Raw genomic sequence first — 24,097 nt, 5'->3', positions numbered from 1 at the left:
CTGCAGTCTGGCCGACTTTCAGTTTCCTAGCGTAACTGTTTCATCAGCAAACCAGATTTCCACTCTCAGTATCTAACTGGCAACTGTTTATCTGTCATGAAGAACCATCACCAACTAGTAGTCTTTTATTTTTGTCTTCAGTTCTGTGTATTCCTTTCAAAGGTTGATATTAAGGAATCAATTTTTCAAGTCTGAACACTAGATTACCAGTGTATTATAAAAGGATATAATGCAGGAACAACCTGATGGAACAGACGCAAAGGGCAGGCTATGTGGAACTTGCCACCCTCCCCAAATCTCCACTATTCACCAACCCAGCAGCTCTGGCTTGTTTTCTGTAAGATGCTCTCTCCTATGCAAAAGTACCTTGATCCCTTGGAGTTTCGAACCACCTTTCTTTTCTTTCTAAAAGGTTGTGAGTCAGTTGGATGAATAATGGATCCATCTATCTATCGCTGCTCCACATGGCTTGTGAGATCTTAGTTCCTTTACCAGGAATTGAACCCAGGGGCCTCCTACAGTGGGAATGTGGAGTCCTAATCACTGGACCACCAGGAATTCTTTTCACCCACTCTTTGATCAGTCAATCACTAAAGCCAGCTCCAACCTCAGCAGGAGCCCTTTAAACTCATGAGAACCAAGCACCCAGGGCCACACTCATGGAAGGCACTCTAGATGAGGCTGCCAGCTCAGCAGTGCTACTTAGTTTATGTATTTGCACACTTATACAAAACCTGCTACTTGAGACAGCCTTCAGGACAAAGGTCAAGGATGATGCCTCGCGTAGTACTAACAAGGAACTTTAATCGTTTGGGCCGGTCATACTTTTAATGTGAAGAACCCTGCTCTTCACTGAAATGCAGGTAGAAAATACATGACATACACATGTACCTGACAGTCATAAAAGCATACTGAGAGACGCTGGGACAGATCCACTCTGTAGATTAACAACAATCTCCAGCTACCACATGCCAGTCTCCATGTTAGGTGTGTGGGCACCATTTTGAGCTCTGTTTTCCAGATCAGGAGACTCAACAGTCAAAGGATAAAGGCCGCTGCCCACAGGCATGCAGCTAGTGAGTGGCAGAGCTGGATTCAAGCCCAGGACTGTTTGGCTCAGAAATCTAAGCCTTTCCATTTCACACAACTGCTCTCACCTGACGTTCTTTTGGGCTGCTGCGGGCTTGAGCCAGGTCTGAATTTCTGTCCCCCTACCCCCCAGCAGACTGGACTCAGAAAGTTGTGTTAAGAGTCTGGGACTGTGCCACCATGTATAGCTGACCTCTGACCAATACTGTAGGCCAAGAGCATTATGGGGGAAAAAAAAGAACCAGAGGACTTCCCAGGTACCCAAAAGGCCCATTCCCTCTCCTGGGGGTTGATGGTCACCAGGAAGTACCTGATCTAGGATATAGTTGCGCTTCTTGCGGGCAGCAATCTGGATGAGACGGTTGAGGCACTGAGTGGCCTGCTGGATCAGGACGTCCCAGCGGCCGGCGTAGTTTCGCTGACGGCGTAGGCCCATTACCTGTGGGCAGGGAGTGGTAAGGGGCGGCTGGGGGTCCTGTTTGCTAGGCAGCAGGCGGGGGGTGGGGTGGATAAAGAGGGGCTGCGCTTACCCGCATCTTATCCATGATGGCATTGGTACCCAGGATGTTGTACTTCTTGGAGGGGTTGGAGGCTGCATGTTTGATGGCCCACGTGGTTTTGCCAGCAGCGGGCAGGCCCACCATCATTAGAATCTACGAGAACAGGACCAAGAGGGGCGCTGTGAACAGTATGTACCATGGCAGCCTGGTATCACCCCTCGCTGGGGACTGTGAGGGTGACTCTAAACCTCACAGCCACCTCTGGGAAATGGAAACAGTAACAGTGTCTATGCTATGCTATGCTATGCTAAGTCACTTCAGTCGTGTCCGACTCTGTGTGACCCCATAGACGGCAGCCTACCAGGCTCCCCTGTCCCTGGGATTCTCTAGGCAAGAACACTGGAGTGGGTTGCCATTTTCTTCTGCAATGCATGAAAGTGAAAAGTGAAAGTGAAGTTGCTCAGTCGTGTCCGACTCTTAGCGACCCCATGGACTACAGCCTACCAGGCTCCTCCGTCCATGGGATTTTCCAGGCAAGAGTACTGGAGTGGGGTGCCATTGCCTTCTCCAGTAACAGTGTCTACTTCACAGTATTGCTGTTGGGAGTGAAAGACATGAGGGTTGTGAGACTTTCAGCAGAGGGCCTGCTGTTATCATGAATATTAACATTTCTGTTTAGGCAGGATTCAGGGGTGTCTGACAGAAAAAGGCCCATGGAATAGGCACAAGGAGTGGTACAACATTCCTGGAGTCTAAGATGCGGACAGACTGTATGTGCAAGGACAAGACCTAATACAGAAAAAAGCATTTACGATAAACTTCAAAACTCTTAAAAGGAAACATTTGTAGATGGTGTAATTACGGGAAACTCTCCTTTATACTTCTTAATTTTCTAAAATAAACGCAAAAATCACATACACCAGAAAAAAAAATTATTTGAGAATTAAGACCAGGAGTATAGCTTTTGCAGCCAAATCAGCTCCAAGCCCAGGTGCCATTTTTGTTCTCAGACAGGCTTGGGCAGGAGTGTGGAGCCACAAAACCTCCTCCAAGAACCTGCTCACCAGAAAGTGCCCTTCACACCCCTTTTCTGCTAGAAGGCCTCCTTTCTCAAGATTCTGACCTCACTCAAGGAACAGTGTGGCAACTTCTGGGATCTTTCTGGTATTTAGTTATAATAGTCCAGCCCTCTTTGGCCTAAGCCACGCCCACACCCCTCACTCTCCCCGAATCTAGGACGCTCCTCCACACTCAGCTGCAAGCAGGCCTCCTGTCTAGGCAGCAGCGTGGCTCTGCAGAGGTGGCCACCCAGGCAGGCTTCCAGGTTCCTCACCTCACACTCTGCCTTGCTCTTTGGTCCGACGGTGCCCCGGATGCGCTCACTCAGGGGAAGGTGCTGGATGAAGGTGAAGCCTGGGAGGACGGAACAGTAAGGCTCTGCCCGCTGCCCAAAGTTGAACTCCACCGCACAGTTCTTCACCAGGACGTGAGGGTAGAGGGCCTGACCCCCTAAGGCTTCCTTCTGGATTCGGAAGGCAATGCCCATCCACTTCCCATTTTTGGTGAAGGAAAGTTCCACGTCATTTCCACATTCAAAGTCCTAGGGGAAAAAAGCCAAAGAAAGGTAAGTTCCAATGCTCCAATGCATAAGGTACCAGGAACCATGAGTCAGGGAGCAGATGTAAGGGGTGGAAACAGCTTGCGCCCCAGATTCAAGTGTAGCCCTCCTCAACATATAAATGTGTCCGCCAGCCCCAAGGAATGGCTCAGACCATATGCAGCCCAAGGCCCTCTTTGGCCATAACCCAGAAGTGAATGTGAAGTGTGTAACGTTAGGAAGTTCCAAGTATTTGAATCTTGTGCCTAGCCTGAGATGGACGGGAAGCTGTCCTGTCCATTCTCAACTCCCACAAGATAATGGATGGAAAGAAATTCACAGCAGGGCCTGTTAAGTCAAGCCTGGCTCCACAAGTGCATCCATTTATATGTTCAACACGTGCTCCCTGAGTTCCCGCTCTTCTTGATGCACATTCTAGTCATCTGAGCCTGACAAGCGTTCAGAGCCTAGTGGGGAACCAGACAAGGACATTATCCTAATTCAGGGAGAACACCCATGCAGGATCAAGATTCTCTGAGGAGGAACCTGTAAGCCAAGTCCTGAACAATAAATGGGAATGAGCCAAGTTTGGGGTGAGAGAAGATAAGTCCTAAAGAGAAGTTCTTACGTACAAATCTGGCAGTGAGAGGACACAGGGTCAGACTGGCTGAAACATAAAGAACTGGGAGGTGGTGACTTCAGGTACAGCCGGACAGCTGGAAGGGACCATATTCATTAATTCAACAATTCACTGAGTCCTGAGTGATCAGCTGAGGTTTAGTGTCAAGATCCTGTTTTGGAAGGCAGACGGCTTTAGTTCTACCATTTACTACATCTTCAGTTTCCTTTTCAAAAAAGTTTCCACAATACAGCAGAATTGTGCTAAGGACTAAACAGGTTAATGTATTTCCTACAGTGAGAGCACGAGTGGGTGGTCTCACTCCCAGATGCCAGACACTGCTCTAGACTGGAGCGTGGGGGCGGGGAAGTTTAGATTCCTGCTGATGGCAGCAGAGTAGAGCCCCTGACTTGTTCCTAAGAGCAGAATTGCCTGGTCAAAACTGTGTTTCACAAAGATCACTCAGCTGCAGAGCAAAGGTTAATAACTAACCTTTGGGGTCATAAGCAGATGGCAGCAAAGGCTGAGTGGTATTCCTTCCCCTCCTGCATGCAGAGACCACCTTGGGACTTGCCTTTGAGCAGCTGTGAAAGCCCCCTTCCCCCAAGGAGCCTCCTCGCCACCCTCCTCAGTGGTCACAGGGCATAGTTCTACATGGTCCTTTGTGTCTGTAAGCGCCCATACAGGTAAAGATCACGCAGGGCAGACACACAGACTTCTGCTGGACTAAATCCTGCCTCAATCCCTGCAGGATGGTCCCTCCCGTATCTTCTCACCTGAGCAAGAATCGCCCAGGTCACTTTTGCTCTGTTGTGAAAATGAACATGGCAGGGGCTAACCTTTCTTATGTCCACCAGCTTCACTACAGGAACTTACCTCCCTGTACGGAAACCAGCAACCTCAACTGACAAATCCAGCACAACAGGGCCAAGAGTCAAGGAGGCAAGCGTAATTGTGTCACCTCTGCTAAAATGTCCCTGGGTGCCACTCTAGGGCCTAAGGACCCAAAGTCCTAGCCTGGTGCTGTTCAAAGTGTGTGTTTTCACAGCCTCGCCTCTCACACCTCTCTGTGCTGTCCCCAAGGCGCTGAATATTTTACTCCTTACGGTTTGCTGAAGTGAGCTATCCTGTCCTCTCTACCTGGAAGGTCATCTGGCCCTGCTTTGTGAGTGCTGAGAACTCAAGCTCTGACACCAGTGTCCTCCCCACTAGATCCCCTTCAGGTCACTAATCTTTCACACCCCTTCTTAACCCTTCCCTCTGAATCTTTTAAAGTGATGCCATCACTTCATGGCAAATAGATGGGGAAACAGTGGAAACAGTGTCAGACTTTATTTTTGGGGGCTCCAAAATCACTGAAGATGGTGACTGCAGCCGTGAAATTAAAAGACGCTTGCTCCTTGGAAGGAAAGTTATGACCAACCTAGACAGCATATTCAAAAGCAGAGACATTACTTTGCCAACAAAGGTCCATCTAGTCAAGGCTATGGTTTTTCCAGTAGTCATGTACAGATGTGAGAGCTGGACTATAAAGAAAGCTGAGGGCTGAAGAACTGATGCAAAATTTTGAACTGTGGTGTTGGAGAAGACTCTTGAGAGTCCCTTGGACTGCAACTGGAGACCCAACCAGTCCATTCTAAAGGAAATCAGTCCTGAATATTCATTCGAAGGACTGATGCTGAAGCTGAAATTCCAATACTTTGGCCACCTGATGTGAAGAACTGACTTATTTGAGTAAACTCCGGGAGTTGGCGATGGACAGGGAGGCCTGGTGTGCTGCAACCCATGGGGTCGCAGAGTTGGACGTGACTGAGCAACTAAACTGAACTGATCCTTTAAACAAAGGAAACTGAACACAGATTAAAAAACAGAAGTAAAGATGAACTGGTTGAAACAAGAGTCAAGGCCCAAAGTTTCCAAGTGCTACACACTCAGAATGTCACGCCCGAATAAGAGAGCTTGGGGAACACACTCACATGCTGATGACACATTAAACTGCTACAACCTCTCTGGAGTTGGAGTACAGTCTCGACAGTAGCTATCAAAAATTAAAACTATACCTCTGACTCAGAATTTATGCTTTCAGTAGTATATATTCTACAACTGTATGCCCACAAGAACGCTGGTGTTCACTCCAGCACCACTAAATGTGCTCCAGTGGGGAAGTGGGAGACTAAATCACACAGGACGTCCATGAATGGGAACATGAAAAGCCCTCCAAGATACTCTGGTCAGTGGGAAATGATAAGCTATCACTGTAGCATCAACTGTTCCAAGAAATAACTTTTAGGTCCACCAGGGGAAACTGACACCTACATTAGAATACTAGGAAGCCACTAAGTAAAATGATGAGAAATTAACCAAGTGTCTATTAAGACAGAACTGATTATATAAACATGGTAGATCAACACAATAACTGCAGACTATATAAAAGAACAAAGAAGTCCTCTAGGTAATGATATTAAAAAAACCTCTAAGATATATAGTTAAACAAAGACAGATACAGAATAACATGTGTAATATGCTACCTTTTGTGTAGAAAAGAAAAATAACCACCACCTTTCCTGTATTCTGATAAAGAAATGTTGAGTACCAGTGGCCTCATGTGTAGGGGAGGGCATATGTGAACCATGGGTGGAGGGGAAGGGTCTGAAGAAGACTTTATACTGTATACCTTTCTGTATGTCTGGATATTTTTGAAATCCATAAAAATTTATTAACTATCCAACAGTGTTTTAAATTGAGCTAGATTTATACTTTCTGTGCAGACAAAGGAAAGATAGCTGAGATTTACTGTTAAATTGAAAAAAATGCGAGGTTTGGAACAGTGTGCAGAATATAAACATGGTTAATTTTTATTCAAGAAAACATGTGTGTATGAGTGTGTGAAGTCGCTCAGTCATGTCCGACTCTTTGTGACCCCGTGGACTGTAGCCCATCAGGCTCCTGTAGCCCGTCAGGCTCCTCTGTCCATGGGATTCTCTAGGCAAGAATACTGGAGTGGGTTGCCATTTCCTTCTCCAGGGGATCTTCCCAACTCAGGGATCGAACCCGGGTCTTGTGCATTGCAGGCAGACGCTTTATCCTCTGAGCCACTAGGGAAGCAAGAAAACATGCTTTTTATTAAAAAGATAATGAGGTCATGACTGACAAAAGAAGACTGAGAAATTGTTTTAGACTAAAAAGACATGACAAGAAAATGCAATCAGTGATCCTGGACTGGATCCTGAACTACAAACCAAACTTCTCTAAAGGATATTGTTGGGACAGCTGACAAAACTTAACCATGGACTGTGGAGTAGATAATAGCATTAAATCAACATTAAATTTGATTACTGTGGTTAAGAGAATAGCTTTATTCTTAAGAAATGCATACTAAAATATTAAGGAATAAAGACAAAGTAGGCATCTTACTCTCAAATAGGTCAGATAAAAATCATATACATACACATACATATATTTGAGAAAAATGGTAAAGCAAACATTAGAATCTGGACAAGGTTCTATGAGAATTCTATGGCTTTTCTTTAAATTGGAAATTCTTTCAAAGAGGGGAAAAAAAAAAGACAGAAAGAAAGAAAAAAGAATACCATGTGTATAAATACGAGGGAGAGAAGGAAGAAGGGAGCGGGAAGAAGGCCAAGAGGAAGCATCCACCTGGTTAACCACTTTCCCTGGGGCTTCATGGCATATTTTTACAAACATTTAACTTCCAATGATCATAGTGTTAAAGAGTATTTCCTGAGCATTCATTCTCTGCCAGACACTGCTATAAGTGCTTCTAATGGTCTACCTTAATGACACCACATGAAATTCTGAGGTAGGTGTGAGAATTCTCACTGAGAGGAAACTGAAACACAGGGAGGGCAGGCTGTCCAGGGCTGTGAGTTGAAAAGCAGGGTCTGTGCCTAGGAATTCTGGCCCCAGAACCATCAGTCACACTCTATACCTCTGTGAGTGCTGGTTACTGCTCTTGGGAACTAAAGTTCAGCAGCAGTTCAGGTTTCTTCTACCTTGTTCTGTTTTGCAGCCACCCCAAGAAGGCAATGGCACCCCACTCCAGTACTCTTGCCTGGAAAATCCCATGGATGAAGGAGCCTGGTAGGCTGCAGTCCATGGGGTCACTAAGAGTTGGACACGACTGAGCGACTTCACTTTCATTTGTCACTTTCATGCACTGGAGAAGGAAATGGCAATCCACTCCAGTGTTCTTGCCTGGAGAATCCCAGGGACGGGGGAGCCTGGTGAGCTGCCATCTATGGGGTCGCAGAGTTGGACACGACTGAAGCGACTTAGCAGCAGCGGCAGCATCCTCCTCCTAAAAGGCAATGCACTACTGGAAGCCTGGCTAAACCAATGAGGTGAAGGAAAGGAGAAGTTCTGGGATGAGATGATGCTAAAGTGGGGGCAAGAGCCAACACGACTGCGCTTGAGAACAGATAGGCTATTTCATGGGCTTCCCAGGTGGTGCTGGTGATGAAGAATCCGACTGTCAATGCAGGAGACACAAGAGACAAGGGTTTGATCCCTGGATCAGGAAGATCCACTGGAGAAGGAAATGGCAATCTGCTCCAGTATGCTTGGAGAAAATTCCATGGATAGAGGAGCCTGGCAGGCTACAGTCCACGGGCTTGAAAAGATTGGGACACAATTGAGCACTTGCGCATGCAGACTATTCCACAGCAAAGGGAGGTAATTCCTTAGTTTGCTTAGGAAATGTTACTCTGGTATCTAGAAGTTGTGCACGTCTGACATCCCCAAACATCTTCAGGATGCCATCCAAAAACTTTGCACAAAAGACCAGAGGGGGAAGAATGGCAGAATTTTGCACAAAATGACCACAAACATTTCAGTGTGTCAAAGAGAAACAGAGGTATGGTGAGAGCGGCTGGACAAAGGGCAGACGATGGACAGAGATATTCTGAAAGAGATGTTGCAGGTTGACCTCACAGGACCAACATTTGGTTCTGCTAACTCCCATGGGCTGCCAGCACTCACCGCAAAGCAGCCAATTACATCATTCTCTGCAAACTTGTCTCCATAGTTTTCAAAGCGGCTATTGGTGGACTTCTTCCCAGTGCCTCCGTAGCCATAGGAGAAAGGCTCTTCGCCTGAGGGAAGAAACAGGCAAAGGCAGGTTAGACCTGTGATGGTCACAATGGCCTTTATGGCTGTTACAAAGTTTTAAATTAAAACAAATTAAAGAAACATTTTCTTTGCCTGTTTTACTAATCAGGTGCTTTTGGGGGAAGAGGTAAGAAAGCTTCCATTGAAAGGAAGCCCTTCATCATGCAGAGTTTCTGAGGGTTTGATGGCTTTAGGTGTTAAGTCCGAGAGTTGGAACTGACCTGAACTGCTTTGAACAGGAAGGGAGAACTGGGGAAAAAAGGGAGGAGGAAAGAGAGAAGCTGGGATGGAGAAAGGCTGTACACTAAGGCACATTTCTTCCTTGTGACATTCAACATTCAGTTAAGTCTCCTAACAGTGTCTGTTTTTGGTGTCAATGAGTTTTGGTCAGAAATCAGTAAAGGGGTTTTGCTTCTGCAGACCACGAGGTCTAACCCATAGGAAAGGTACAGATTTCCTCAGGCTACACAACTGGGTTCTGAAGCAAGATCACTGAGACCCCAAGGGCCCTGGCTGACATCTGAGTTACAGAGATATCAGGCCAGAAACCTAAGTTCTGCCAGTAAAGCAGGTGCCAACAAGCATGAACTCCAGGCCCAGCTCTAGCCTGAATCAGCTGTGTAACCTGGACATCTGCTTGACTGTTCTGGGCTTTGCATCTTTATCTGTATCAACTGTTCTCCATTTACATCTCAAAACTGAAACAAAGATAAAAGGAGATGACATATGAATCTTAAATAAAACTGCTAATACACATCAAAATGAAAACTGTACACTACTTTTAACCTACCATTTCTGCTTTTAAGGCTCAGACTAATTACATACAAGGAGAGCTCAAGTGTTTTACTGTAAAAATTTATAATCAACGTAAATGACCCACAAAACATTTATAAATAGGTAATACAATTATAAAATGAAAAATTATGCAGTGGTCAAAAAATCTATACTTATTTACAAAATATAACCACCAACATCAAGTGGGAAAAAGCAGTCAGGCTACAGAAAAGTTCTATAACGTATCCCATTCGAGATACACAAAGGACAAAGACATTGTCTCGAAGAATGCAGATGAAAATGTTGGCACTAGTCATTATCCCATAGGTTTAGAAGGATTTTCATTTCCCCTTCTCTGTAATGGCCTGAATTTTCACATGGAGCAGACATTATTTTCACAATCAGAATGTTTACATGATCAAGAAAGAAAGTCTCACCATCGGTCACTGAAACCAGTCACCTGGGGCCAGAAGGTCATTAGAGCCTCGGGAATCTGTGAAAATTCAAAACCTCTCAAGACAGCCCCTCCCTGCCTCTTTCCACCAGCCAGCCCTGGCCCCACTGGTCTTTTTCTCTTTTACTCTGGGTTAGGCTCTGGACAGAAGATTCCAGACAGAACTCAATGAAACTTGAGGACCTTATTACTTTCACCACGGTTTGAGAACAGGAGACAACCGGTCATTTTTTTTTTTTTTTTAAAAGGGAACAGTTTTCTGAAGAGAACTTTGGACCCTGTTCTTAAAGATGAAAGATAAATTTTTTGTAGAAAAGTTGCTGTATGACTGTGGTCCTTCCAGTTGAATCCTGTAAGTCTGAAGCTAGGCAGCCCCACAAACCTAATCCCTGTGTCTATTCCACCCCAGGGCAGTTCTGTTCTGGGTCCAATGCGGGAGAGAGAAGCTGAGGAAGCCTGAGAATCCAGGGATCAAGGCACCCGCACTACTCTCTGGATTGCTTGGCTGACCTCCCTTACCTAGCTGAGTGCTGCAAGAGTCCAGGGACCAACCAATGCGGACCACGTGTGGGTCGGGCTCTGTAGACGGAAGGTGCTTCACAGAGATTTCTTCATTGATCTGGGACAGAGAAAAAGAAGGCTCAGAATTGATTCTCTGGAGGCTGAGAGTTTAGGAGGCAATACAGGTGGGAAATGCAGAGATGTTAAAAAAACAGGAATGGCTTCTGTGGCTGGGGAACACGTATCTGAGCTGTCTCAAGGGCCAGCTATACCGAAACCAGGGCCTCCAGAGGGCTCAGGAGAGTTCAGGGCCACAGAGATGGGAATTTTAAAAATAGTTATTTTTTAGCTGTAATACTTGGACTGCAAGGAGATCCAACCAGTCCATTCTGAAGGAGATCAGCCCTGGGATTTCTTTGGAAGGAATGATGCTAAAGCTGAAACTCCAATACTTTGGCCACCTGAATGGAAGAGTTGACTCATTGGATAAGACTCTGATGCTGGGAGGGATTGGGGGCAGGAGGAGAAGGGGATGACAGAGGATGAGATAGCTGGATGGCATCACTGACTCAATGGACTTCAGTCTGAGTGAACTCCGAGAGTTGGTGATGGACAGGGAGGCCTGGCGTGCTGCGATTCATGGGGTTGCAAAGAGTCGGACACGACTGAGAGACTGAACTGACTGACAAGGCAAACAGGGACTCTCACAACATTTGGTGTGAACCCACAAATTGATGTAATGTCTTTAGAGGGCAATTTAACAGTCTTATTATTAAAAGCAAATGCACATGCTCTATAACCAACCAATTCAACTTGCAGTCTATCCTAGGGACATATACACACACAAAAAATGCAGTGTGGTGGTCTTTATGTTGAAAAGGAAGGAAGAGAGGGGAAGAGGAAGGAAGAAAAAACCACCTGCAAAATACCAGTCACATTAAAGCACATCCATGCCACAGAATGATACAGCGGTTAAAATGAATGAAGCAGGACTAATACACTGGTACGGAAAAACATTCAAGATATATAGTATTAAGTAACAGGAGCAAAAAAAATAAAAGGCACCTTCTGACTTAACTTTTAATTAGCAGTTAACTATCTAATAACCAATATTTATCTTATTAGTTTGTGGCTTTTAGAAAGTTACTCTAGTAATTGACTTTTGGACACACGATTTTCACATTTTAACATCTCCAGAGTCAGTATATGTCTTACAGCTGACGTCTGAAAGCACTATGTTAGTGTAACTGGCGGTTTCTCTATGCACACAAAACAACGTGCGACTGAGAATCAAGTGTCTTAGTCAAATACGATAACCCTTGGTCTTAGTTCCCACCTCTGAAAACTGGGGGACAACAGTACATATTTTATGATGAGACTGTAAAGATTAATGGATATGCATGCAAAGAACTTGGCACTGTACCTAGCACATGCAAGGTATTCTATAGATATTAGCTATCATAAATAAGTTTGGATACACAAAGGATACACAAGAAACTGTTAACACATAAAGTATCTCTAGAGGGTAGGATGGGGCTGGGAGGATGTGAGTATAACTCTGGTTTTTACTCTTCTGTGCTCTCTGCCCTTTTACTAAACATGACCAGATATTATTTTCATAAATACACTTTGACATGGAACTGTGGAGAGATAATAGTAGAGGATATCCGGATAGCAGAACCCTACTTTGCCCTACTCTCACCTGGCCTCCCTTTAACTGGCCAGGGCCAATTCTTTCCAGTTCACTGTTTTTCCAAATAACTCCTCTCCCTAGCTCTACAAACATGTCACCCTCGCATGGCTGGCTATACAGCACCTAGGTCAAACCCCATCAAGGAAAAAATCCGCTTAATGAAGGAACATATGGTCGCCTTGCTTTCCCCATATAATATTTAGCAATGACAGTTCTCTTGAATTAATTTTACTTTTTTCTTTGGCCTGAACATAAAATTCATGTTCAATCAAATTTCTTTTGCAATCATGGCTCTGATCAAGGATGGACCTGCTTTCTGTCCCCATCCCTCTGCTGCTCCCACTTACCTTCATCTCAAAGCACACACGGCCCCTTCTGACCCCGTAGCTGGCACGGGCTCCTGACCACAGGTATGCAAAGCCTTCAATCGTGAGCGGGTAGCCACTACTCCGGTCTCGGGCCACCTTGAAGTGGAGGTCGCAGTTGTCTGTGGAGGAAACAGCCTGTAGTTGGCTGATGTTTTAATGGTCCCCAGAGGGACAGGCCGGAGAAGGCAATGGCACCTTACTCGAGTACTCTTGCCTGGAGAATCCCAGGGATGGGGGGAGCCTGGTGGGCTGCCATCTATGGGGTCGTACAGAGTTGGACACAACTGAAGTGACTTAGCAGCAGCAGCAGCAGAGGGACAGGCAGAGGTAAGTTTCCTAAGAGTGTTAACCAAAACTACACAAGCTGACACGGTGTGGGGACAGGTTCACGAGAAGCCAGCCATACCACCTAACCATTCTCTCTTTTAGCACAAAGGCCCTGCAATACTGCTAACTGGACTGCACAGGATGAAAGCTGCCACGCCGCAGAGGAACTAGGGTTCTTCACCTGGCCAGGGTCCAAGGATGGCTGTCACGGGGGCTCCTGCAAGTAATACACACATGCCTCTCTAATGGGGCTAGTGGTAAAGAACCCTCCTGCCAGTGCAGGAGACATAAGAGAGGTGGGTTTGATCTCTGGGTCTGGAAGATCCCCTGGGGGAGGGCACAGCAATCCACTCCAGTATTCTAGCCTGGAGAATCCCATGGACAGAGGAGCCTGGTGGGCTACAGTCCATAGGGTCACAAAAAGTTGGGACACAACTGAAGTGACAGCATGCACACTTGCTAGGGAGAGGGTCAATATCCTTTCAAGTGATTCTAGAATTTAAAAGGTTAGAGTCTCAAGTGATTTTAGAATTTAGAAAAGATTACCTCCCAACACCATAAACTTCAACCACCTCCCATGCTAACTCTATCAGTGTGGGATATCAGTCAGGCTCCTGCTGCCAAGAGCGGCACCAACAGCTGACCCTGATCCACACCCGCCACCCAGGACCACGGTCAGGTGCGCCACAGGCTCCCAGCTCCTTGCGTGGGCCCAGGACTCTGCTGCTCAGACTCTCCCCACTCTGCCAGGAGCCCGCATGTCTCCGGGAAAGTCTTTCCTGTATGTCTCGTCCAGTAGGCTCTCTCCTTTCTCTAAAGGCTGAGTGCCATGGTCTGTACATTTGGTATTTAATCAGATGCTGCTTCATGAACCACTGCCACACAATACTTAAAAAATTAACACTCCGTTTCACTCTGAATCCTTAAGATCCTGTGATAAAAGGGACTGTATACGAGATATCTTTACCTCTTTTAAAGCATGTAGCCATTGGTTTATAAACACGAGCTATGTAAACAAGTACACGAATGAACTGCTGTTAATTTTCTGCTCTGTTGAAAAGTGCAGTCCTCAGACTTGACTGGGCTTCTGGGTGTGTTCAAAAATTCATATTCATAGGCCCTACCACTTAAGAGTTTATCTGAGGAGGCCTGAGGAGGGACAGGACCTCTACATTCGTTCCCCCAAGTATTTAGATGCACGGTCAAGGGGGAGGGGGAAGTCACTTATCTAGAGGAAACAAAACTGAACTGGGGGACAGAGAGCAGGGCAGGCCAGGTTAATGCCTGAGGAGACAAGGCAGCATTGGTTTCACCAGGAACGTGAGCAGCAAATGGAAACTGGGGAAATGGCCGTCAAAGAGTTAAGTTTCCCCAGCAGCACTCAGGTTCCCTTCTTGATTAGATGACAACTTTACAGGGTGTTCAGGGTTTTTCAACTTGCTCTCTGATGAATGTCACTGAAAGTCCCCTGAGGTATAAGAGCAGGATTCTTCCTCTCTGAAGAGAAGCTTGGAGAAGTAGAATGACTTGACCGAATCTCACAGATAGAGCTGTTGTCTCCAAACCAACACCCTGACTCCAGGGCTCTGCTAGTTCTCATGTCTGAACTAACTGCTCTGGACGGTGCCGGGTGGGGATTTTGTGAAGGTAAAGGCAGTTTCCTTACACCGACTGAAGACAGTATCAAACAGGCACTCCAAAGACTCACATGTGTCAATGGCCACAAGGGTGTCATCAAAGTCATCTTCATCCTCTTCAGCCGGAGGCTGAGGAGATCGCCCCCTGTGTCATAAAGAGGTATCAGTCACAGGAGAACAGAAGAACAAGGGAAGAAGGGACCTCAAGTTTCTGCTGGAATTTACAAGTGGCCTCCAAGCTGCTTCCTGGATTTCAAGTTCCTCCCACAGAGGTTAGCAAAAGAACTCTGGAACCCTACATCCTTGCAATGAGAGCAATGACTATTAACTACCAGGGCGGGGTCAAAGACTGGAAAGGGTGTGCTCTGCTGAAGAGGGCCATGAGAATCATTTAGAGAACTTTTTGAAAAATACCACTCTCTCACACCCTCAGATTCTGATCCACCCCTCTACATGCTGAGCACTGCCTTCACACTGAACTCTGCTACTGATGGGAGGTTACAGTAGCCCAGAGAGTACTGGGCCAGGAAGGGCAATCTGTAAGAATTTGGATAAACCTGTTATTATAATCTGTCCTTATTCCAGGCTTCCTAAAACTCCACATCTGAAAGGATTTGAAATGACCCATTTTTGTCTTCTCTTTTAAAAGTGTCCTAAATTATGAACGAAATTTATTCCAACCAAAATACTAAAAGGGACTAGGTGAAAATACTGGTGGTTTCCAACATATGGGAATAAGGTAGAAGTGTGGAGTCTAATGCGTAGGGTCCTCCTTGGGACAGTCTGGATGACCTTAGTCTACCATATGCTCAGGTCAGGTCATATGCAGGGCAGTGGGGCAAAGGACTAAAAAGGCAGGCTGGCATCTCACATGTGAATGGCAAGGTGTCTGAACTTCACCCTTCAAGTAATGGGAAGGGAGAAAGTGAGGGAAGGATCAGAAGTTAAGCAAAGTTGAATCTGTAGTGGGTATAGGAAGAACTGGGGGAGAGTGAGAGGGCAGGAGACCTCAGCTCTGCCCTCTTGGCTAGTAAAAAGACCCCGGTGGGCACTGGGTTACAGACATTGAGACCTATTGGAAAAAGGATGACCACTGCCTCACAGACCCACCTCCTATCCTCTCGGTGCTCAAAGTACCCCCGTCCCCGGTTTTCTTCATAAGGCCTCTTGCGACTCTGGAATTGCTGTCTGTCTGGTTTGTGTTGAGATGCTTCGGGTGGGAGGAAGCTGGTGGGTGCTTCTTGCTTCATCTCTGTCTTCACTTCTACAGTCAGGACAAATCCAGATGGTTAAGACACTCAGAAACTCTTCAGTTATCACTTTTCTGGTCCCCTCTACTTCAGGAGATAATGGCAGGATCCTGATTATGGTGATGAAGGTCTGGGCACAGGCTCTTGCTAGGTTCAGTGGAAGCCTGCTGAGGGAACTGAAAAGGCTGTACTGGAGGACAGGGCTAGAATAAAGCGAGGCTGGGGATGACCATCCAGGCCCAGTAGCATCAGCAGTTGATAGGGTGAGAGATGTCAGTCAGATAATTCTCAGGCTTCGTGCGGAGGAGAGGGGACTTCAGCACTAAACAAGGAGAAGCTCTCTAAGGCCCTACTCAAAGGCGAATGACTGCCTGGGCTACCTTGCCAAAGGCAAAGTAAAGTTGGGAAAATTGGGAGCTACCATCGCATGCACCAAGTAGGAAAGAGCCCTAAAAGCCTTCTACCATTTCACAATTCTGCATTCTATAATTTCTTCTCCCAGAGAATCTCTTCACTTCAATTCTTACAGAGCTTCTTCAGTCTAGCAATGGAGGGGAAAGTCAGTTCAGCAGTGCTGTGGTCCCCCACCTAACTCCATGGGCTTTAATCACTATTACAAAGCCCAGAAGCGCTCCAGAAGGGCGGGTCTGCATGTAAGCCAGCCCACAGGTGGGATGGCCTTATTAAATCACCCCACAAACAGGAAGTCAGGATGGGATAACACGCTGTGGACCACAGGAATGCCCCAGGCTCAGGCAGATTCCAAGAATCCGTGCCTGCTGAGAGCAAACTGTGGGTTCAGACTCACCTCATCTATGGATGCTGTGGGTCACTCACATCACATCTACACACTTCAGCATTCAACTCAACACCACCTTGGAGCACTCCCTGGCTCTGGCACACAGACAAAATCTCAGAGAAGGCTCCTCGTTCACTAGGGCAGAGATGGTGCTCACTCACACGGACAGAGCTTCCTTGGTTCCCATCACAGCACTGGGCTCAAGGGAGGCCCTGATAAATGTCTGCACAGAAAACAGTCTCCTTGGGCCAAATGATCCCACAAGTCTCACAGAGCCTGACACAAATCTACAGTTTGTAACCTACATTCATTAAAATCCTGAGCCACTCTCAAGAAATGTCTGGGGATTTTACTTTGTGGGTGAACCAGAATGGAATCAGACAGAACCAACTAGACTGACTACAAAAAGGCACTGGGACCACAGCACAGTGAAAGGAGCACAAGACTGGGAGTCAGTCCTGGCTCTGTCGTTACTCAACAGTAGGACCCCGCTTCCCAAATACTAGGTAAGGAATGCTGCGTATCAACCAAGAGCAGTGGCCCAGAAGCCAATTTAATTTCCGGGATCCAACCCTAGCCCTCAACCTCCCTCATCTGTAAAATGGGGAGAGATCTACATTATAATTGTGCTTTCCAAGCTTGTACTGTAGAAAACTTTGTTCTACAAAGACACATTTACATATTTGGGAAATGCTGGGTTTAAACAATGTGACAGAGTTTTTCCCAATCCAGGACTTCTGAGCATTTTTAATGAGCACAGTGACTCTCCCAGAGGTGGCAAGGTATATGCCGCATTTTTCAGATGCATTTGGCCAAGGTACTCTTCTCTGAGAAGTCCTTAGCAATATCTCCTGGAAAAATATTTTTCAGAACATGGCAAATACTAGACTAGATTTCGAAGGTCCCTTCTAGCTTCAACATTCTAAGATTCTAAGTAGGACTCAGATATTGGCCTCCAGGTCTAAGCTCTCCAAGATGTTGTTACTAACATCTGATGACAGATACCTTGAAGACTCCCCTATCCTAATACTTGCGAGTGAGAGAGACTAAATTCTTCCCTTCAAAAAGATCTTGCCAGAGTGACCAAGCCCAAAGATTGCCTAAAAGGAAGATACAAAGTTTCTGGGAAGACAGGCAGTAGGCAGAAGGTAAAGGCCACCCGCACATAGATTACACCTCCTTCAAAAGAGATGTATCACATGCGCTTTCCTACCTGGGCGATAGGCCTGCTGCTGCTGGTCGATTTCCAGTGGTCTCCTCTCGTAGCCTGACTCGTTCTCTTGCTTGATGACCTGCGTCTCATAGAATTGGTTCTGCATGGTAATATTGTCCATGACATCTTAAAACAAAAAATGGCCAGTTAGAAGGGCATTTCTTGGGACTAGAGGTAGCTTTTAAATACAAAACGATGCCATCCCCATTGTGGACAATCAGTCTTCCAGAGGCTAAAAGATGTGCAAACACCTTCAGATGGAAACCCACCTGGGCAGTCAGGGGCCCCAGCTGCCTAAGGACAGGCCCTCTTGCCCCTCAAAAGTTAGTGATCTATCTGTGACTAGGGTCTACAGAATCCTAACACATAAAACCAAATGAAGCAGAAATGCTCTGTTTGGAGCAAGGAGATGGGAAAGTTGAAGAAGGGGTCCAACTTGACCTCCCCTCTAAGTCCCCACTGGGGTGGGGGGCAACTCCATGAACACAGTTTAAAAATTACCAGCCCAGCTGTTCCCTGACAGAGTATAAAACTTAGGGAGTTGCCTTTAGGGTACAACCTTAAAAATTGTTCAGAGCACAAACCAGTCCTCTGTCCAACCCAATTCACTATTCCCACTTGCATAGCCAACTCTCCTTATGAATTTCTTCCGCCCTGCAATAGCTGTAAAGGTAAGGGATAACCATCTCAGTTGAAGGGGAAATGGGGGAGGAAGGAAAGGAACTGTTAAGAAAACAGGAGTTATGATAATAGTGGCCTTCAGGCTCATTAGGGATAAGCCCTAAAATACTTGGAGTTAGGCAGGAAGTGTTTCAGGAAGGTGTTTTTGTGGGTCCAGGAGGAACTCAACTGAAGGGTGGCAAGAATAATAATATCAGGGAATTTCCTGTGGTTATGATTTAGTGCTTTCACTGCTGGGGCCAGGGTTTAATCCCTGGTTGGGGAACTAAGATTCCACAAGTTGTGCAGTGTGGCCAAAAAAGAAAGAAAAAAACAATATCAACTATTCATGGAGTGGAGTACATACTATACACCACATGCTAGGATGTAACTAAGAACAAGTTTCAGCTTAGTCAGACAGACACACATTAAACAAATCTGAAAGTACAAAAATTGTACTGTGTTAAGGGCTCTGAAGAAGTACCAGGGGCTGAGATCAGGGACCCAGAAAGTAACAGATAAGCCTGGACTCAAAGGATACATAGTAGTGAAGATAACCCAGTGATGAGAATGGAGAAAACACTCCTGGGGTTTGGGCGACACATGATAAAGTTCAGAGATGGGACTAAAACCTGAAACTCCTTCAAGGAGAATCCTGTAGCCAAACCCAGAGAGAACATTGGAAACCTAGGTTGAGTAGCAAGCAGGTTCTCCACCCCAGGGGCAGGCTCTGCAAGATGCCTCCAGGGCCCTACTAGTGGCTGTGCCAGGACCAGTGAGGCGGAACCATGGGGAAGGAAAGACTATTCTGCTGCTTGCTAACTGACTGGATCCTTTCTCAGAGGACAAATGTATCTGGGCACAAACCAGGTGCGGCCCAAAGGGAGGAAAGTCACACAGATCACGTGGTTCGCTACAGGTCTGTTTACCAGGGCTGAAGGAAGGGTTGCGGGGGGCATAAAAGGGGCTCAAAGGATTTTGCTGTAATGGGTAGGAGAGAAAGGAAGACACAGAATAACTCCTTAATTAGAACACAGGGGGCCCTTTCATACCATCGCGTTCAACACACAACATCGTGTGTTGTTCTTGCCACAAAAGCCTCATATCTTTCTTTCCGAGAATCTCTCCTGCGCTCACAGAGGAAGCCTCGCCCAGAGAAGCTTATGATTCTGGGGCCCTTCTCTGTTCTCTAAAACATTTACCTCCTAATAACAGGCAGGCCCAGTGCTAAGCCCCTTACACATGTAATCTCATTCATCCCCAAGCGGGGAGGGGGGCACTATTATTATATCCCAATTTTACACACAAGGAAGCCAGAGCTCAGAGGTGAAGTGACTTGCCCAAGACAAAAATCTGAGTCTAGAGCCTGTGCCGTAAAGCATATCACTTTTCTTTGGAGACATTTCCAGCCACTGGCATTCCTGCCAGGGTCTTGCCTGCCCTAGGCAGGTACAGGGCCACTCCTCCTTCCTTGACAGGTCTCTGCAATGGGAAGTACTCCTCCCAGCATCTGAGTCCTAGACAACCACCCTCCACCTCAAATCTACCCTCAGATTGCCCTGCTCTAGGAAAACACGTAAATACCCTGTGCCAACCCCAAATCTAGTCTCTTCCCTGATCCTATTGCTTTCCTCATTTCTTTACTCCCACAGCGCAGGGTGCCCTCTTTTTCAGGTAAATAATACAATCTCTGGATGCCAGAGTTCTTTCTACTTACTCTTCAACTTTTCCGATCACCATGTCCTGTCCTGCTAGAAAGCCACCAGCTTTTAACTTGATTTACTTCCTTGCATACCAGGGTCTCTTCCCTTTAGAAAGTCACAGATCTACTCCATCCCCTCTCCTTCAGAGTGTCTGATGCAGAGGTTCTCAACCACCCCTTGAGGCCTCTCCAATCCCTAGGCGCACACACACACAAAAACCCTGCTTCTGAGGACCGAGGAGCCCTCTCATGGAGATGCTCAGCCCCAGAAACACTTCCCCCCCTTCACCCTGAGGCCCCCTGCCAAGTCAACAAGTATTCTTTCACCCTCCACATCATACACACTCTTCCCTTCCCTACATTTGACACACCAGCTACACTCTTTTCTTGTGCATGATCCTCTACCCCTAATCCCTCAACTTCAAACTCCACCAACCTGTTATCTACCCCACCCACTCTCAGCTACTCTTTTTCTCCATCCTGTTAATCTAAGACCATTCAGCAGGAGCCACTGCGTTATCTGTCCCCAGTGCCTTCCTAGCTCCAGACCTCCAGGTACTTCACCCAGTGAAGTAGCCTTCTCTCCCCCACCAGCTGCTGGACATCGATGTTCCATATACCTTCTCTAGAAGTCAGCCAAAAGGGCTCCAGATGGCCAGCATCAAATGCCCAGGTTGCCCATGCCTCAAGGCTGGCCTTTCAGCCCTGGATCTGAGACCCTCCCCCAGGCCGTCCTCACACTGAGGTACATGTACACATGTACACATGGTGGTCTCTCGCATCCCCTAAAAGCTCCCCAGTCAATCACTAGAACGCACAGTCCGTCAGACCCTCCCTGGCCAGATACCGGAACTCCATCTTACCAACCCATCCCAATAACAAACATGAGAATTCCCCGGTACCCCATCCAGCAGCAAACTCCAGGATCCTCCATCCTCAAAACGGCCCCAGCCCTGAAAACACGGCTCCCAAGCCTACCCAGCTCCAAATCTTAAGATCACCATCTTTAAGATCTCAGTCTCCTAAAAGAGATCCCCTTGTTCTTCCGACTGTCTTCGGTTCCAAAAACCACGGTTTCCGGTTTCTGAGCCGCAGGCTCGGGAATCCTCTACACCCCCACCCCGGACCTGCCTCATCTCCGAAACCGAGAGCCCCCACTCCAGTATCTTCCCTGTGCCGAATGCCAGGATCCACCCTCCGGTCGTCCCGCGGGCCTTGTCCCCCGATCCTTTTCAGCGGCGGGGAGCGGTATCCCCCGATCCTCAGACCGTCTCCCCGACCTCAGGCGCCGGACTCCCGCGTCCCACAGCCCTTCCTCGGCCCGGAGTCCGGGCTCCCCGGCCCCCGCCCCGCGCACTCTCACAATGTCCGTCCGGCCCCGAGTAGCCGCCGGGCTCCGGGTGCGGCTGCAGCCCGGGCGGCGGTGGCTGCGCGGTCCCCTCCAGCTCGGAGCCCCCCTCGGTCTCGACCTCCTCGTTGTTGTGCCCGGGTCGCCCCGGTTCGTCGTCGGCCTCGAGCTCCCGCTCGTCGTCGGGCTCCTCGGCCTCCAGCGCCGCCTGCAGCCGCTCAGCAAGCTCGGCCTTGAGGCCGCGAGTGTCCAGGCCGCGGCGCTGCAGCTCCTCGCGAAGTTCGTTCACCTTCAGACGGCGCACATCCATGGCCCGGGCCCCCGGGGCGGCCCCCGAGCCCGGCCCGGCCTCCCAGGGCTCTGTCCCCCTTAAACCTTTCCTGTCAGCAGGCGAAGGGGGAAAGGGGGGGGCCCCCCACTCCAATGGCGGCGGCGGCTCAAAATGGCCGCCGCCGCCGCCTCCCCCCTCCTCCGTGGCCTGGCCCGATGCAACACGGTTGCCAATTGGCCACCTCATAGGAGCAACGGGCGCGGGCCCAAGGGCTCAACCAATCAGAAGGGGTCTTTCAAAAGAACAGCAATGAAAGGGCTTAGGAGCTGCCGGGGAGGAAGCGTTGGCCTACGTCGATGCCGGGACCGAAACGGGAGGGCGGGAAAAGGAGGGAGGAGGGGCGCGCGGTGATTGGGTAGTGCCCGCGCGCCCGCTCCCGTAGGGTCAAATGAGGGAAAGAGAGTAAAGATTTGGGCCAATCAGTGATGGGGTCTCAGAATGAGCGCCGCACGGCCTTCCCTGCGCGGTCCTTTCATCAAACTAGTGTCTCTGTAACACATATCTTGATTGGTCTAAATCTCCCGCCCCTAGAGGAGTCCAAGCGGGTAAAACCACCAGAACCAATCAAATGGAGAGTCGGCAGACCCACCCCCCCCACCCCCCCCTCCTTTCACGATTGCCTTTAAGAAACCGGAAAGAGATGAATTCACTAAGGACCTGCCCCTTGCCGTTAGGGCGGTTTCAAAACAATCTGTCCACCAATCTCAGTTACTGACTTATCTCACTAAAGCTAGTATAGTTGCATCGTTTTAGGAAAACCTAAACAGATTGGCCATTCTGGTTACGGACGGCCTTACAAATTTCGCTGTAGAGGAAGTATATGAAATCGAGATTAAGTAGATAAATTATTCTTAATCTGGAAGAAACTCAGTTGCCTGTAAGAAAAGCAACCCTTTGACTTCAGAGTCCTGAAGGTTTGAAAATAAAAGCTAGACTAACAGCGGGAGAAAAGTTAGAATGGGGAATCGCACCTCTTCTCTTTGATAGTACATTTCATCGAGCGCCTCCTTCCACGATCGTAGCTGAGCTGTCTTTATGGTTGGTATCTTACGTGAATGGACGCTCTGCACGCGATCATAGAGCCTTTCCCTCTGGAAAGACCTCAAGTTCAGGGGTCTGTACCCAAATCCTCTATAAATTACTGTTCGGTAGATCCGCCTGTTTGGCGTCAATATGATAAACTCAAACACACAGGTCCGTAGTTAAGGCTCTGTTAAACGTCACAGTTTTACAATGTCTAACCCTGTCGCCTAACTCAAAAGACACAAAACTTCTGGAAGGTACACTATCGAGATACGCAATGCAAATGCCCGCTGCCCACGGAGCCATATCTAAAACCCACGAAAGCCATACACAACCTCTACTTAGACAAAGGCGCACACACAACATAGATAAACAAATGGCGTGTGTAGGATCAGATGCATCCATTCAGGGGATAGTACACCAAACTGCGATGTAGGTGTGCCCATTAAGGTTGGCACAGCAGGCAGCATCAAATGATATAGACACAGGACAGTTACACTACAAGCTTACACCACGGCAACCTAGACACACAGCACCCACTCAGAAGCGGGACAGACACTCACGTGGGCCCGTAGGTTCCAGTCCAGACACCCCGCCCCTCGCCCACGTCCGACTTCCTCTCTCCTCCCAGCTTCCCATAATGATTTGTTCTAAAAAAGTTTGTGGCCCGGATTGAACTGTTTTTCATTCTCAGGACCTACCACTGGGGGGCGTCCGGGCGCTGCCAAGGGTTCCTCCGTCTGCTGCTAGACACACCCAGGAACTTAGCCTGCGATTCGTGAAAAACACCGTGGTCTTGTCTTGGCAGGAATACCTTTGTGGGCCCGTGGTTATCGGAGGTACTCTGTGCTTGTGTTTTCTATGTGACTCTGAACGTTTGGGTCTGTGAGTCCCCTTTAAGTACTCTGTCTCTGTGTGTGTGTGCTCAGTCATGTCCAACTCTTTGCCACCCCATGGACTGTAGCCTCCCACGCTCCTTCTGTACATGGCATTCTTCAGGCAAGAATACTGGACTGGGTTGCATTTCCTTATCCAAGAGATCTTTCCGACCCAGGGATCGAACTCGCATCTCTTGCTCCTCCTGC

General features: G+C 47.7%; 1 protein-coding gene across 3 annotated transcripts in view; it reads right to left on the bottom strand.

The window, feature by feature from the left end:
• The window catches only part of HNRNPUL1 (heterogeneous nuclear ribonucleoprotein U like 1), a 34,834-nt gene extending 11,240 nt beyond the window's left edge, over positions 1–23,594 (bottom strand). Inside the window, exons 1-10 of one of the 3 annotated variants that reach the window (XM_019978959.2) lie at positions 23,576–23,594; positions 17,949–18,074; positions 15,797–15,950; positions 14,758–14,831; positions 12,702–12,841; positions 10,680–10,779; positions 8,804–8,916; positions 2,923–3,189; positions 1,620–1,742; positions 1,400–1,528 (exon numbers count right to left, since the gene is read on the bottom strand). In XM_019978959.2, the coding sequence (XP_019834518.2) occupies positions 1,400–1,528; positions 1,620–1,742; positions 2,923–3,189; positions 8,804–8,916; positions 10,680–10,779; positions 12,702–12,841; positions 14,758–14,831; positions 15,797–15,950; positions 17,949–18,069 (1,221 nt within the window). In that variant the 5' untranslated portion in view covers positions 18,070–18,074; positions 23,576–23,594. Of the gene's footprint in view, positions 1–1,399; positions 1,529–1,619; positions 1,743–2,922; positions 3,190–8,803; positions 8,917–10,679; positions 10,780–12,701; positions 12,842–14,757; positions 14,832–15,796; positions 15,951–17,948; positions 18,075–21,673; positions 22,110–23,575 lie in introns of those variants that run through there. The other 2 variants (XM_019978957.2, XM_019978958.2) reach the window with 2 other exon arrangements.
• Between the last annotated feature and the right edge of the window lie 503 nt (positions 23,595–24,097).

The sequence above is a fragment of the Bos indicus genome, chromosome 18 (assembly GCF_029378745.1).
Source record: "Bos indicus isolate NIAB-ARS_2022 breed Sahiwal x Tharparkar chromosome 18, NIAB-ARS_B.indTharparkar_mat_pri_1.0, whole genome shotgun sequence".
In the NCBI taxonomy this organism is placed as follows: Eukaryota; Metazoa; Chordata; class Mammalia; order Artiodactyla; family Bovidae; genus Bos; species Bos indicus.
This window is presented reverse-complemented; position numbering and strand designations above follow the sequence as displayed.